The 15,032-nt window shown below is 46.0% G+C and overlaps 1 protein-coding gene across 5 annotated transcripts in view; it reads right to left on the reverse strand.

The window, feature by feature from the left end:
- The window catches only part of Atp8a2 (ATPase phospholipid transporting 8A2), a 528,141-nt gene that overhangs the window by 417,735 nt on the left and 95,374 nt on the right, over nt 1-15,032 (reverse strand). For all 5 annotated transcript variants that reach the window (XM_087586606.1, XM_087586607.1, XM_087586608.1 and 2 more), the window contains 1 exon segment: nt 13,280-13,424. In XM_087586606.1, coding sequence (XP_087442732.1) covers nt 13,280-13,380 — 101 coding nt within the window. In that variant the 5' untranslated portion in view covers nt 13,381-13,424.

The raw sequence follows: 15,032 nt of genomic DNA on the forward strand, positions 1-15,032 counted from the left end.
ACTCTCATTCCATACCCATTCCCCTTCAAGTGCTAATTGCCTTTAATCTCCCTGAATATAGTGCAAAGCCTTTTTTTTTAACTCAAATGATATGTACCAAGAATGTGGGAGAGCTATTCTCAAACATACTATCTAAATGCAAACAGTGGCTAATTTGAAACCTATAAAGCAACGTACTGGCTACTACTTAAATTGGTTTATGCACAGTATTGACCTAAGGCCCAGAATACACATGAAATATACCCACCAAAAGATAAAGGTAACAATTGATCGCCTGCACCAGAATCACAGAAGTCCCAAACAGCAGCCGGGACCCTGCCCCCACCAAAGGCATTACGGTTAAATGTGGGCACCTCATCGTTCTTGCGGACCAGGTTAGCTCTATGAGCAACAGGAAATGAGAAGGCCACCCCAGCCGGGGGGAAAGCAAACAAACATACTGCTGCCTTGAGACAAGAGAAAAGTAAACACCCGTTCGGAAAGCCTCGCAGAGACACTACCAAACGGCAATCAATCGCTCTGTGCGGCTGTGCGGAGCAGGATCTTTCCGTCTCACCAGACAGAGAACACATCCTATGAACAGCCGCAGAGCTCCACGATGCCTGAGGAAACCAGCTATATCACTAGTCATCCTTGGGTAAATATGACGCTATGGGTCTATGTGACCCATGCTATGCTATCTAAATTTTAAAATACTCAACATTTTAAAAAACAAAAGGGACATGGGTTTCTTAAGACTAGATATTCTTACTAGGCCCACTTTTTTCTAATGGCAGTATCCCAAAATATTGAAATGGAAGATGTCCCATAGCACAATCTTTTAAAGCCAGGATATATCAGCTTAGCTTCAAGTCATCTGTAAGATAGCAGGTGGCAATGGCAAAGTCAGCTGGGTAATTTGGGACTAGAGAAGCATGGGATTCTCAAACTCAACCCAGTCTACTACCTTATAAACGCACCTTGCTGTGCAAAGTTCTTAAACATCACAGGCTGGTGACATAAAACGCTATTTTGATCTTCAGCAAATACCAACACTGTGTGGCAGACAGCGTCTTATCTAGCTAAGCGTATGACATGTGGCCAAAATTTAAAGTCCTCATTGTACCAATGAAACAGCCCAAGAAAATCAAAATTGAAAACGTGTGTTCCTCAAGTAAAAAAAAAAAACAAAAACCAAGCAAACGAAAACCTATTAGTGATATTGTTATAGTCAGGAGGCTAGCATGGCTGTCCTCTGAGAGGCTCCACCTAGTAGCTGACTCAGATGGATGCAGAGTCCCACAGTCAAACAGCGGCTGGAGCTTGGGGACTCCTATGAAAGAGCTGGAGAAGGATTGAAGGTCCCAAAGCGGATAGGAACTCCACAGGAAGACCAGCAGAGTTAACTAACATGGAACCTTGGGGGTTCTCAGAGAGTGAACCCCCAACCAAAGAGCATACACGGCTGGCCCTAAGCTCCTTCCCACCCTGCACATATGTAGCAGATATACAGGCTCCGTCTTCATGCGGGTCCCAAACAGCTGGAATGGGAGCTGTCCTTAAAGCTGTTGCCAGGGCTGGAGAGATGGCTCAGCCGTTAAGAGCGCTGACTGCTCTTCCAGAGGTCCTGAGTTCAAATCCCAGCAACCACATGGTGGCTCACAACCATCTGTAATGGGATCTGATGCCCTCTTCTGGTGTGTCTGAAGACAGCTACAATGCACTTACATGTAATAAATAAATAAATCTTAAAAAAAAAAAAAAAAAGCTGTTGCCAGCCTGTGGGATGTGTTCTTCTAGCTGGGCTGCCTTGTCTGGAATCTGTGCGAGAGTGTGAGCCTAGCCCTGCAAAGACTGTGCCTGGGTGGGGGGATACTCAGGGGAGCTTCTGTCCTCTCAAAGAAGGAGAGGGGGAGGTGGGGAGGGACTACAGTCGGGGATGGAGGGTGTGGTCTGGATATACAGTGAAGAAATAAGTAAAATTTAAAAAAAAAAAGAGTAAAAGAAAGAAAACGTGTTCCTCTGGAGAGGAACTAGAGACACATGAAGTCAACAGGTGACAGGAGCCTCCCATCTTTGTCAATGTTTCTTCCCAGTTTACGCATATTAACATACTGTTACAGCTTTCGGTTCAACTTATGAACAAATGAATGGGCAAACCATTAAGAGTATGTCACCTCTCGGTGTTGTTGATATAGGCTCGATGTAACTGTCAATAGCCACCAGGTACTTCAGTGAAATAAGAAACCTCACTCCTGCCCAAGGACACAACAGAAGATCCTACAGCTCTGCTTCCTGGACAATACTGAAATTACCATCTCAGTCAAAGGTCCCATGACCATCGTCCTAAACACTGAGGACACCACTGAACACATGACTGTTGATGAATGTTAGTTCAGACATGATTCTGGAGTGAGTGTTTTGTTATGGCCATGGTGTCTCGTCACAGCAATAGGAACCCTGACTAAGACGCTTGCCCGAGGAGCTCCGTGACAAACATGACCAATCCCAGGGTCAGGTGTGGAACAAGGCTGCCTTCGTTCCCCTGTGTGCTCCTGTGAGGACCACATGAGTTACAAGCATTGAAGCATTGTAGGTTGTGGCTGTGCATACCTGTGCACACACCTCAAACAACAGAGTAGGAAATGGCTCATAACAAATCAAAAAGAATCCTCTGCCATGGCATTATTTGATTTGGAGTTCCCTGACTTTACAATATACACAATGTTTGGCTTAACAAATTTCTCTAGGTAAGTCAAATAAATCTGTGTACAGAAAAGAGCTGTGGTTTTCCTTCCTCCTCTCCATACTGCTTGGTGCTAAATTACTTCTCCCACAAACTGTGGAGAAGGTCCAATGGTAGAGCCTTTACCTACAGACAGACAGACAGACAGACGGACAGACAGACAGGCTGACTGATTATTGTATAACTATATGCATACCTAGTCACATGCCATAACTTAGTCCTTACATACAATGTGTGTGTGAATACATCTGTGTATCTATGTTGCGTGTGAGAGATTATATATATCCTGTAATATTCGATACATATTATAGCCTTTACATGAGCATGCCAGAGGATAGGGGAAGGGAGAGGAGGAGGAAATGTTAAGAAAGGAGAAGAAAATCGAGCTGTCCTGCTGTGTAGTGTATAATCACCAAAACTTTACTGAGGTGGGTAGGAGTGGAAGCTTTGTGACAGTTGATGGGCAAAACAGAGGAACTGAGAGAAGCTAATGTTTCCCCGGCACCCTGGCAACCTCATTCAATGAAATAATTCAATTTGCTCTGGTGAGGTAGAATCACTAATGAAGCTTAATTTAAAGGTAGCATAAAAAGCTAATCTGAGACAGTTCTCCTAAAGATGGATGCCAGGGAGTAACAACGATACTAGGGAGGAAACAGCCGCTATTGTCAAATAAAGAGCTCTATTCTCTAAAGACAAGAGCTTACAAATGAATTCTGCATTCTAGATGGCAATACTTTCAAATCTACCACCGCTTACTGGAATAAAAATAGGAGTATAATACTTAATTAGATAATTTAAGGAGTGTTCCTTAATATGATGAAATCTTCTATTAAGAATCCAGATTACTCTGAAGAGAGATGCTCGGTTTGCCCTTTCAGAGGACTCAAGTTTTTAAGTCCCAGCACCTATGTGGTGACTCATGACCATCTGTAGCTCCAGTTCCAGAGGGTCCAGCACTGTCTTCTGTATTTTGAGGGCACTAGGAAGACACACGGTACCCAGGCCCAAACAAGGAGAAATCATTTGTACACATAAAATAAAATGTTTTTTTTTCAGGTAAAATACTATGCACACTTCTGAGTTCCTTTGGAATATTAAGCAAAGTCAATGTTACCATGCAATAAGAAAAGGAAATAAAGAAGACAGAGCAGGAAGCAAGCTGGGTACCGTGCACCTGAATCCTAGCTACTGGGGAGGCTAAGGCAGGAGGATGAGTGCTTTGAGGTCAGCTTGGGCATTTAGTGAGACATTATTTCAAAGCCAAAGGTCTGAAAGTCAGGGGCAGAGCCCATGCCTAGTCCCCACCAGGCCCTGGGGTCAATATCTGGTACCAGGCAGACTGAGACAAAGTTTAGCTGAAGTGGACATAAGAGAGAATTGTAAAAGGAAAGTTTTGTTAAAACACAGGGGAAAAAAGTGTTGTTAAAGCAATCACGTAAAAATAAAAGTGGTGAAGGATTTTTTCCGCTAACAACACACATGCGTTGGTCCACCTTATATTACATAGTTGAGCTCCATTTGTCAGGACTGTATAGAAAGAAATGCACCAAAAAACTTCTGGTGGTGTGTCGGACTCTGGCTGATGGTCAGAGTGACATCAGCGGAGTCAAACACAAGTGCTAAGGAAAGTCAACGTACAGGGCACATGATGTTCAGAGGGCATTCAAAAGTGAGTGGAGCGACAGTGATGGAGGCATTGTTACTTTTGCTTACAGAGCTAGCTGTCTATCGTTTGTTGGTCTTGTGTATTTGTTGAACTTCAATTTGTTGAGAGAGGTATGGACAAGAACTTTTCCTGGTGTCCTTCTGGGTCCCTCCTGTTGATTCACATCGAGGCTGAAGCATGGCTGTCTCTGGTAGGTAGTGCCACTGCTGCTGATTTAAGCTTGCTATATTCCACCAAACTACGCTGCTGGTGCATTTGTAGTGTCTGTGAGCTGCTAACCTGAGCTGAACTGCCGATTTCTAGACAACACAGACATGAGTTGCTCCAAAGAACCCTTTCTAAACACATCCACTCTCCCCATATCCTTTCTTTCCCACTACTTCTGGTAGATGGTGGGCTAAAAGGAAGGTTAAAGTGTTTAAAAGAAATCATTAGAAATAGGCATTTAAAAAATTTGAAGTTATAGTATAATGTTTGGCCCTTTGTGTCCCTCCTTTGAGGCTTGTACTCTGTGCATGGTCCCCAAGTTTCTGCAGGTGGCTTTGTAATGATTTTCCACCCCCTAAAAATCTGCCTATTGTTGCTGCATTCCATATAATAAAATCAACACTTTAGAAAGGAGAGAACAGATGTAGGAGTTTGCTCTCAAATGCCTGAAGGCTGAAATGCACCAACTGACAGTGGCTCTCCCCGGAGCCATTAAAGCGATGGTACACACAAGTCCTGGAGAGGCAGAATGATCAACCTGCATGACTAATAGTATCCTAAATTCAACTTCAAACCATTCACTCACTTCTAGTATAAAACAAGACAGCTAGCTGACAAACTCTGATTTAAGTTATGGAGAGCCGGCTCTCACTCGAGAGAAAAGAGCGGGTCAGCATTTGAGTCTACCCTGACCTCATGGGTTTTCAGGAACTTTCTCTATAAAACATCCCAAACAATGGTCACACTCCCCTTTTGTTCTCTCTAAGCACCGTCCCTGGAAAGAGCTGCCGATTCAGTTTCTAGAAGAGCATCTGCTGTGTGCTGGGTGGCCACAGGTGGCACGGCAAGCCCTTTGGCACCGTTTTCCAGATGGTGAGCCCAAGTCCTAAGACCGGATGCTGGGCATAGACAGAATTAGCCAGGGCTTCAGTGCTGCAGCCTCCTTCAGCCTCTGTATGCCTAACCTAGGTGTCCTGTGTGTGAACCGTGAGTGGGGAACATGAGGGAGACTTTTGGACAGCAGAGAGCAAGCATTCTCCCACCTACTTGGCACAGTGGTCTGGAAAGACATTGCCCTTCCCTTTGTCCTTTTTAATAAAGGTTTTCATTAGTTCTTAGCTACACGTGCATGAGCACGGGTATATACAAAGGAATGCACATGCCCACGGAGACCAGAAGGCATATCCCCCTAGAGCTGGAGTAACAGGTAGCTGTGAGCCACCCAGTGTGTGTACTGGGAACCAAACTCAGGTCCTCTGGGAAAGCAGTACACTCTTAACCACTGGGCTCACCAGCCCCAAGACCTGGCCAGATTCTAACAAAGACCCAGACATTTGCCAACCTGTCCGACAGGAAACCAGAGCTTTGCATTCTTATTCCCTAGAGCAGTGGTTCTCAACTGTCCTAATGCTGTGACCCTTTAATAAAGTTCTTCATGTTGTGGTGACCCCAACCATGAACCTACTTTCATTGCCGCTTCATAAGTATAATTTTGCTAGTGCTATGAATCGCAACGTAAGAAACTGTCTTTTTTTTCCTTTGGATTTTTTTTTACATATCAAATGTTATCCCTTTTCCCAGTTTCCTGTCCATAAGCTCCCCATCCCATTCCCCCTCTCCCTACTTGTATGAGGATGTTCCCCCCAACCACCCACCCCTTCCCGCCTCCCTGCCCTGACATTCCGCTACACTGGGGGCTCCAAGCCATGGCAGGACTAAGGGTAATATCTGTCTTTTTTGATGGTCTTAGGTCATTTCTGTGAAAGGATCATTTGATCCTCAAGGGGTCTAGAACCACTCTCCTAGATTTCTTGTGGAAACCTGAAAAGAATACAACAGAATATCTATCTCCCTTTCCACTCAGTTCTCCCACAGTGTCAACATCCTGTAAGCATGTGTCAGGAAAGAGACAGCCTAGAGAGACAGGTTCTAGTCTTCCCTTTGGCTTCCTGGCTATTGAAACAATGAACCTGAAAAATGAAAATTTCCCCGGGGAATCCTGTGCTAAGTAAGAGAAAGGCTGGCACCTTTGTGGTAGCCAGAGGAAGAACTTTCCTCCCCAGAAAATATTTTCCACACTTCTGAGCACCTTCTAGGATAGACCAGACACAAAGCCAGGACATGAGAGATGAACAATGGTCACGAGACCACACCTTTATTAGACCTGGTTAATCATGCATACTTCTGGCTCTGTTAAACCCTACATCTTCTCAGCACCCCGACGATGGACTCAGTGGTCACTGGAGCCCTTTCCATGTTACTCTACCTAATGAGGCCACATTGAATCCATCTCTCATGTCTACTGGTTTCTTTAATTGATGTACTAGGAATGGGTGGGCAAGCCTTGCTTATTAGAGCTGCTAGAGCCCAGGCTATTAGCCTGAAAATGTTGGTAACAGCCCCCACCACAGCACATAGTCCAGAGGAAGCACAGTGCCCTGGCACAGGCTCAGGCAACAGGTTCTTTCAGGGGCTCACCAGGCTCCTTCTCCTCTTGGACTATGTGGCCCTCAGTCCCCATCTCTCTTTAGATTCCTCAAACTCTGATCAAATTTAACTTCCTTCTCAATAACGAATCCTTGGCTAATTCAGTAAGAATAAGATATGCTTTTAAGCCTGCAGAAAAGTGGGTTCATGGAATCTGGGAAGAGGTCAAGTTAGTTCCCAGCTAGCCTAGGCTGGAGAGTGAGCTCAAGAATTGAAGAGTGAGACCATGTCTTAAATTTTAAGAGGGATGGGAAGGTAAAGGAAGGGATATGGAAAGGAAAGGGATATATGAAAGGAAGGTAAAGGGATGGGATATGGAAAAAGGAGCACACTGAAATAGGTCACTAATCCAGATTCTCAAAGAGAGTGCCTGTGCCTACCCAAATGGGAGCAGTACAGAGGATTCTTTGGTTCCGTTATGCACCCACACAAGGGTCAATTTGATAAAGAAACACTGCCACCAAAGTCTATTCTCCCAGACACTTGCTGTTTCCTTAGAAACGTCAAATACTTAACTAGCCCAAGGCTGACATTCTTTTCCTGTTTCTAAAAATATACATAGCGCAAGACAGCTTAGGCGCAGTGGTTACCTGAAATACACGATGCCAATGACTCCCTCATTTCGATATTGTTGATGTACGATGCCTCAAAATCCTGCCACGTGTATAAATCAGGTGGCATTTTAATTACCAGACTTTCCTGTCGAGCTATTTGCTGCTAGTGTGTACAAAATAAGTATTCCCAATCTATTCCAATGTTCCTGTCTAGGAAACAGTGTCTGCTTTGGAGATTAACCAAGAGTTTCCGACTCTAAAGTAAAAATAGCAAAAGCGGAGATGAGATCTCCAGGGTGCTTGAAGGTAGCCAGGTAGACACACTCAACCTGAGTGACAAGTGGACAAGTACAGCTATCCCCGTCACAAGGATTCAGGAGCTGCAATTTCTTTGCTTATTTATTTATTTATTTATTTATTTATTTATTTATTTATTTACACAGACTCCTGCATTCATATGCCTATGTGTGTGTGCAATTTTGCACACGCGTGTGTGATTTCACACATGTGTTTGTGATGTACATGCATGTGTATGCATGAGGCAGGTTGGAGGCCAAAGGTTGATATTCAATGTCAACTTTAATTACTATTTTTCTGAAACATGGCCTCTCACTGACCCTGGAGTTCACTCATTGGCTAGACTATTGGGTCAGCAAGCCCTCTTGTCTCTAAATCCTCACGGCTGGAATTATGATTACATACCATGCCTGGTGTTAAAAAGACATGATCTATTTTTAAGTATGCACGTGGGTATGCGTGTAAGAGTATTGGAAGTTGCAAGTCCCATGGCTTGGGTGCTGAAAACAGAACTCAGGTCCTCCACTCTTAACCACTGAGCCATCCTTCCACCCGCACATGCCTGACTTTTTATGTGAGTGCTGTGGACCTCATCTTAGGTCCTCATTGTCACTCAGCGAGCACTGTACTATGTGAGCCAGATCCCTATCCCCTGGTTATTTTTAAGATACCTTGTGTAACCCAACTGGTCTCTGTTAGATAGCTGAGGATGCCCATGAACTTCTAATCCTCCTACCCCCACCACCCGAGTGCCGAGAATACAGCCGTGCACCACCGTGCCAGGTCTACTCCGTGTCAAAGATGGAGCCTCGGTGCCCACTTGCCAAGCTCAGCAAGAATCCACATTCCTAACTCTTTCAAGTGATGACCTTTTGCAAATCAACAAAAGCTTACTAAGACTTTGGTGGTACTTCACCGCTCAATAATAAGCAGGTTTAACAGAAACCAGATTCTAAATTCTGTAGCTAAAACGTTTTTAGAAAATCCCTCATCTTCGTAGTACCCAACACCGCTGTCATTGGCACCCTAGACACTCACATCAGCAGCACAGCGCACAACCAAGTGGAGTACTAAAGAGTATTATGTTCTCTCCATCCCTCTTCTCTCTGGGACATTTGGGTCCCAGCATACACGTTAAGCATCCCTTAACAAAATGACTGAAACAAGAACTGCTTCTGACCTTGCTTGCGTGCTTGCTTTTTGTCCTCTCTCTCTTAGATTTGGGACCTTCTGCACGGATGCAGTGAGACTGAGTCCAAACACGAATCCATCTGTGTTTCACACGTATCGCATGTATTAGCCTGACTAACTTTCCTGGATGTTTTTGCTGTGCCTGTGTTTTGATGGCGACCCACCACGTGAGGTTACACATGGAATTTTCCACGTCTGCTATCACGTTAATTCTCAGAAAGTTTCAGATTTTTGAGCTTTTTTTTTTTTTTTAACTCACGTGAAAAGATCAGGACTGGCCTGGAGCTCATTGAGGTTTCTGTCTCCCAAGAGCCGGGACTAAAGGCGTGTACCACGATGCCAAGTTTTACTATTAATTTCTAAGCAATGAAGAAGATGATTGTCCTCTTAGATAAGAACCAGTGCCTAGGAGGGAGATGCTGCTTCAAAACCGCTCGCCATGGTGATGATGCTAATTCACTGGCTTCCCAGTGGAAATGTCAGGGAGCACAGCGCGTACTGCAGGTTACTCAGCCTTAGGCTCAAGACCAGGGTTTGGACAGACTTGCACGCACATGACACAACTCTCAGAGCTGAATTCTCATTGCCCAGAGCTTAGAATTCCCACATAGAGTATTCTGTACATGCAGGGCCAAGCGGAAACGACGGCTCACTCTCCAAGCCATTCCCCAGGTCAAGCCTCTTCCTTGAGTCAGGTCATTCCCCTGTCGTAGTGCAGTACGTTATCTTTTACACACTTCCCCAGAGGCACAGCAGCCCATTTCCTTCACTGCCAAACTCCCAGGTCCAGTTCATGACTTTAAGTCAAACACCAAGCACTTGCAAAAGCAAGTACAGAGTAATTGTCAGAGCCATGAGAGTCCCAGCCAGAAAGGGCCTGGGGTGAGGAGAGTGAAGAACTCTTAGCTCGAGAGAACAGGCTTTGAAAGGACTCCCCAGCTCAGTGGACCATGAGGATCCTCAGCTGTCCCCTGAGGTCCTTTCTTTCCAAAAAGCTTAATTTAGAAGCAGCGCACCTAGGGGTGTGGCATGTGCTTAGCATGTAAGGCAGGTTCCACCCCAGCACTGGAGGGAGAGGAGCAGTCTGAGGACACCCAAGCTCCTGACTATGAGAAAATTATCCTCCTTACATGGAAAATTATAATAAGAAAAACTTCTTTGGCAATTTCTTTTTATAAGAACATTCCCTTGAACGGCTTAGCTTTAATTTAAAAACAAATCAATGTTTCGTACACTTGACGTTAGCAAGTACTCAAGTCCTGCGATCCCACGGCTCGGTGTTTTGTAAAAGCCCCAAACTCTAATGTCAGGAAGCTTTGTAATCAGTTCCCAACGAACTGCAAGTCATTGACAACCATTAGTGGTTCCCATTAGTACTCAGCAGAATCGGAACACATACTCCAAGGTGATCTTCCTGAAGCTTGAGGGCCACCCTGTAGCGTTCTTAGCCTAGATTCACGGCTTCTAGAAAAGTTCTTACAGGATAAGCCAGAAAGTGAGAAATAAATTACCATTTTAATACTTAGCATGATGTATTTAAATGAATCCACACAACTATAGGCCTGCTTTACTCTTAGCCAACCCAATACACACACATATTCCAAACCCTTCTCCCCAAAAAGTACAAATGAAACTATACTATCAGCTAACCAGTGGAATCCCTCTAAGGATAAAACTAGCCCTAGGCAGACAGGTATTGAGGCCCCATTACTCTTAAATGACTACCTCCTGCCCTAGTTTTCCTCCTGTTACTATGACAAGCACATGACCACAGTGACTTGGGAGCAAAGGGGTTGATTATTACAGCCTACAGTGTTGACACAGTCATGAAGAGAGGGCAGGGCAGGAACTCAAGGCAGGAACCTGGGGCAGGAACTGAAGCAGAGGCCATGGAGAAGTGCTGCTTACTGGCTTCCTCTCTCTGACTCATCAATCTGCTTTCTTCTACACCCAAGGACCACCTGCCCAGAGACGCCACTATCTGCAGTGGGCTGGGCTAGCCTACCTTAGTCATGTATCAAGAAAATGCCCCACACCCCTGACTTGGCTCCAGATGCATCTAATGGAAGCATTTTCTCAACGGAGGTCCTCTCTTCCCAGATGACCCTTGCTGTGGGCTTTCTGTGCAAACCAGGGATGGGGTAGAGTCCCTATTTTATTGTCACTGTTTCAAACCTTCACAGAGGGATACCGAAATTGGCAGAACTAAGCAAAAATGCCTTTTGAAAAGCACTTAAGTTCGTAATAAAGACAAAGATCCTCCAATCCCATCTCCTTATGTCATATTTAACTTCTTAAAAAAATGACCTCAGTGTTTCTGCAAGGAATTCAAATAGGAATATGAAAAGTGAGGAAACGTAGAACTATATGGCCAATGCTGGGCTCCAGACGGCGTTTCATGCATTCGGAGTAACACAGCCATCATCCCAAGCTGTGCAGTCACTCCCTATCTCCCACACATCCACTCCCTTCTCCAGCCCCAGGAACCACTAATGTACCAGGAAACACCGCTCTCTCTTTGGGGCACGTCACATAAATCAGTACAGAGTGAGGCTTCTCACGACCTGCTCTTTCATTTAAAACTTTGAAGGTTCACCCACGCCGTAACATTTTATAGCTAGATAATATTCCACTGTGCGGCTCTTCCCTACTTTGTAGGGTCCTCTGAATGAATCCCTGAGTGTGGGCACATTTTGGCCGCCATGATTTATGCTGTTAATGAACATCTATGTACACGTGCTTGTGAGGACCTCTGTTTTCACACGTGTTGGCTATGTACACATAGCTTTGGAATTACCGGGTCCTATGGTAACGTTACCTTGATCCTTTCGGAGGCAGGCCAGACTGCTTTCCAAAGCAGCAGCCCCAAACTTCATTCCTATTGGCCAAACGTATGAGGCTCCAATGTCTCCAAGGCCTTTCCAGATTTTACTATCTGTCCCTTTTTTAATTGGTCGCTCTAATTTGTTCGACTATAATGTTCTGTTTGCAATGCTGCACATCTCCAAAGCCTACTTACTCAGGAATGAAGACTCGGACATCCTAACCTTTACTTTTGAAATTTAAAATGTGTTCAAAGGTCGTTCTTAGAACACAAAATAAAACCGCACGAACCTAGCACTCCCTTAATAAAACAAAGGTACCAACTCCACATACATATGTTGTGATTCTTTCCCAAATCCTATCGAGCTATAGACATGACCAACAGCTAAACCTTTCTGCCAGTGGGGCATTACCAAGGTACTGTAATGGGTAAACAGATAACCACAAAGTTTTAGCCAAAGCTCATAAAAATGAAGAACAGACTGTATAGCTTGTATCTCAATAATTTCCATGGGAATCCAGATGGTCTAAGCAGCTCACAGAAACTATCCTCACAGACACAGAGCTGCTTAGAGCCCAAAAGTTTGATGGGTGTTTCAAAGTGTGCTAACACCAAGCTAAGAAACAAGCTTTACACAGTAGTAAGAATTTGCTTGCTGGTCAGATGAGCGGGTTGATTTCTAGCTTTCTCACTTAGTAGCTATTAATATATATATGCATAGTACATTTCACATCTCTCCACTCCAGTTTCCTGATCTGGAGGTAATGACTTGCTCCACGAGACACTGGAGATGCACTGCTAAGGCATCTAACTCAGTGGCCAGCAGACAGAAAGCAGACACTAAAATGCTACCTTCCATTCATTTTTCTGCTGACTCTAGGCAAGATTTCTTAGCAAATAAGACCCTTAGCAAATGCAGTGGGGTCACTGGAAAATGAACGTGGGATTCCCTTAGAAAGCGCTTCCTCACAGATGTTCTGCAAACTACTCAAGTGAGCTATGACAAAGAGAACCATGAATGAGGTTACACAGAGATGTGGAGATTCTTGGAAGGCAGTCAGAGGTGAGAGGACACCTTCACTTTTATCGATGGCATTAGAATGCAAGGCCCACAGATGGGCTGGGTACAGCACTGCAAAGAAGACAGCAGCTGTGTTCACATGGCCCACTGGGCGCTGGATATGGACCTCTGGGCTCAAGGTGGGTGCAGGAGGCAGAGATGCGAAGTGCTGGGGGAAGCAAGTGAACTGAGGGCCGGCCGGGTGATGGAAAAGCCATCCCATGAATGTGAGCCTTGAGCTTCACCCGGCTGCCTGTTCTCCTACCTGATCCGGTTGTCGCAGAATTTGTTGAGATGAGATTGGTTGAGGTAAATTATGCGGGCCGGTGCCTCTAGCTGGTCTCCAACAGACGTGGCCCGGGACATCTCATCCTCTGCCTTCTTGTAGCCCGCAGAAGAACGAACGGGTCCTGCAGAGACGAGGCGCAGGGAAAACAAAACACAAAGAAGTCAGCCTCCCCGGGCCTGAGGCTGCGAGCGGGCTGCAGGCGGGGACCAGCTGCGAAGGATGCTCTAGTGAGACTGGGGCCGCCTATGTACCTAGGCTGCCCCTGGAGACTAGACCGTAGCCACAGCCGCCGCCGCAGCGGCAGGCCCCGCCCCACTCAGCCCCGCCCTGAACCTGCGAGTCCCCACCCCTTCGTGACTCGAGTTGCCCCACCCCGACTTGTGAATAGGCGCCACCCCCTGGGCCCCACCCCGCGGTGAACCTGTGAGGCCCCGCCCCTTCCCCGAAGCCCCATCACAACCTGAATTCGTGAAGAAGGTTCCCAGGCTTCTCTAGCTCTGTATTTACCAGAGACCTCACCACGCCCTAGACCTTGTGGAGGCCCGGTGGACCCCAGGCAGCCCAGTCTCGCCTGACCCTCGCGATCCCGGGCCGCGGCCCAGAGCTCACCAGGGGATGGAGCTGGCTGTGCACTTAGCTTGTGGTACCCGCGCTAGCCAGGTTGGCCCAGGGGCGAGTGCAGGAAGACCGCTTTAGACTGCCTGAGACAGAAGAGGAGGCGGAGGGAGACAGCAGCCAAGCCAAAAGACCTCCCCCTAGCCGAGGGCACGCTTTGTCCTTGCACTTGGGACCTGGTTTTTCTGGGCTTCTTTGACAGTGTTTAGTCACAATGAGACAAATAGCCCTAGGGAGATGCCCCACTTGAAGTCATCACAGGTGAAAGCACCTCCTCTGTGGAGTCACCCACCAGATGGACAGAGCTTGCTCTCCCGGTGATCCTGCAGGAGCTCCTCTGCTGGGTGTCCACAAAGAAGTCAGATCACCTCAGAAGAGCAACTTCAACTCCATCTCTGTCCAGAACTCGAGCTCCCAATTAAGTAGTTCCTGAGTTCTATAAATTTGACAGCAAGCCTTATCCAGAAGCTTCTGAATGAGCTAAACTCCCCATCACTTTTCTTAGGAGTATGCAGAAATATATACTACACTGTAGGCACACGGGCATGTAACACACACACACACACACACACACACACACACACACACACACACACACTCAGAGCAGCTCCAACCAGAGCTTCTGTCCTGGGAAAAAAAGGCAGCTCACCTTGAGAAGGAACCTTTAGGGAGAATCAAAGCTCACAGAAAAACCAGAGCTCTGCAGTTAGAACCTTTTTATCCCCCTTAAATAGCCATCCAACTAACGCCTCATCTTCTCTATCAAAAGGTGCGTACAGTGCACACCACTTACAAAACTTGCATCTTATGGGAGTAGACTCCCACTTCCTAGCTACAGAGATACCTCTTCACAGACATGGAGAAAACCTGGAAAAACTACAGCTGTGTTTAAATCGTCTTGACCACAAGGATTACAATGCCTAACAGGAGAAAGGGGAATCTGAAAGGCAAACTGAGTATCCTGAGTGGGCATGCTATGCAGACCAGTGAAGAAGGGTAAGGCCTGGAGTAGCCTGATCCCCAGACCACACACCTGGGTCGTAGTCACAGCCAGACCCAACCCTTTTCTGCTCCTTCTCAATGAGTGCACCACACCCAGGCTATTTCTTACTGT

Source organism: Rattus norvegicus, chromosome 15 (assembly GCF_021556685.1).
Source record: "Rattus norvegicus strain SHRSP/BbbUtx chromosome 15, alternate assembly SHRSP_T2T, whole genome shotgun sequence".
In the NCBI taxonomy this organism is placed as follows: Eukaryota; Metazoa; Chordata; class Mammalia; order Rodentia; family Muridae; genus Rattus; species Rattus norvegicus.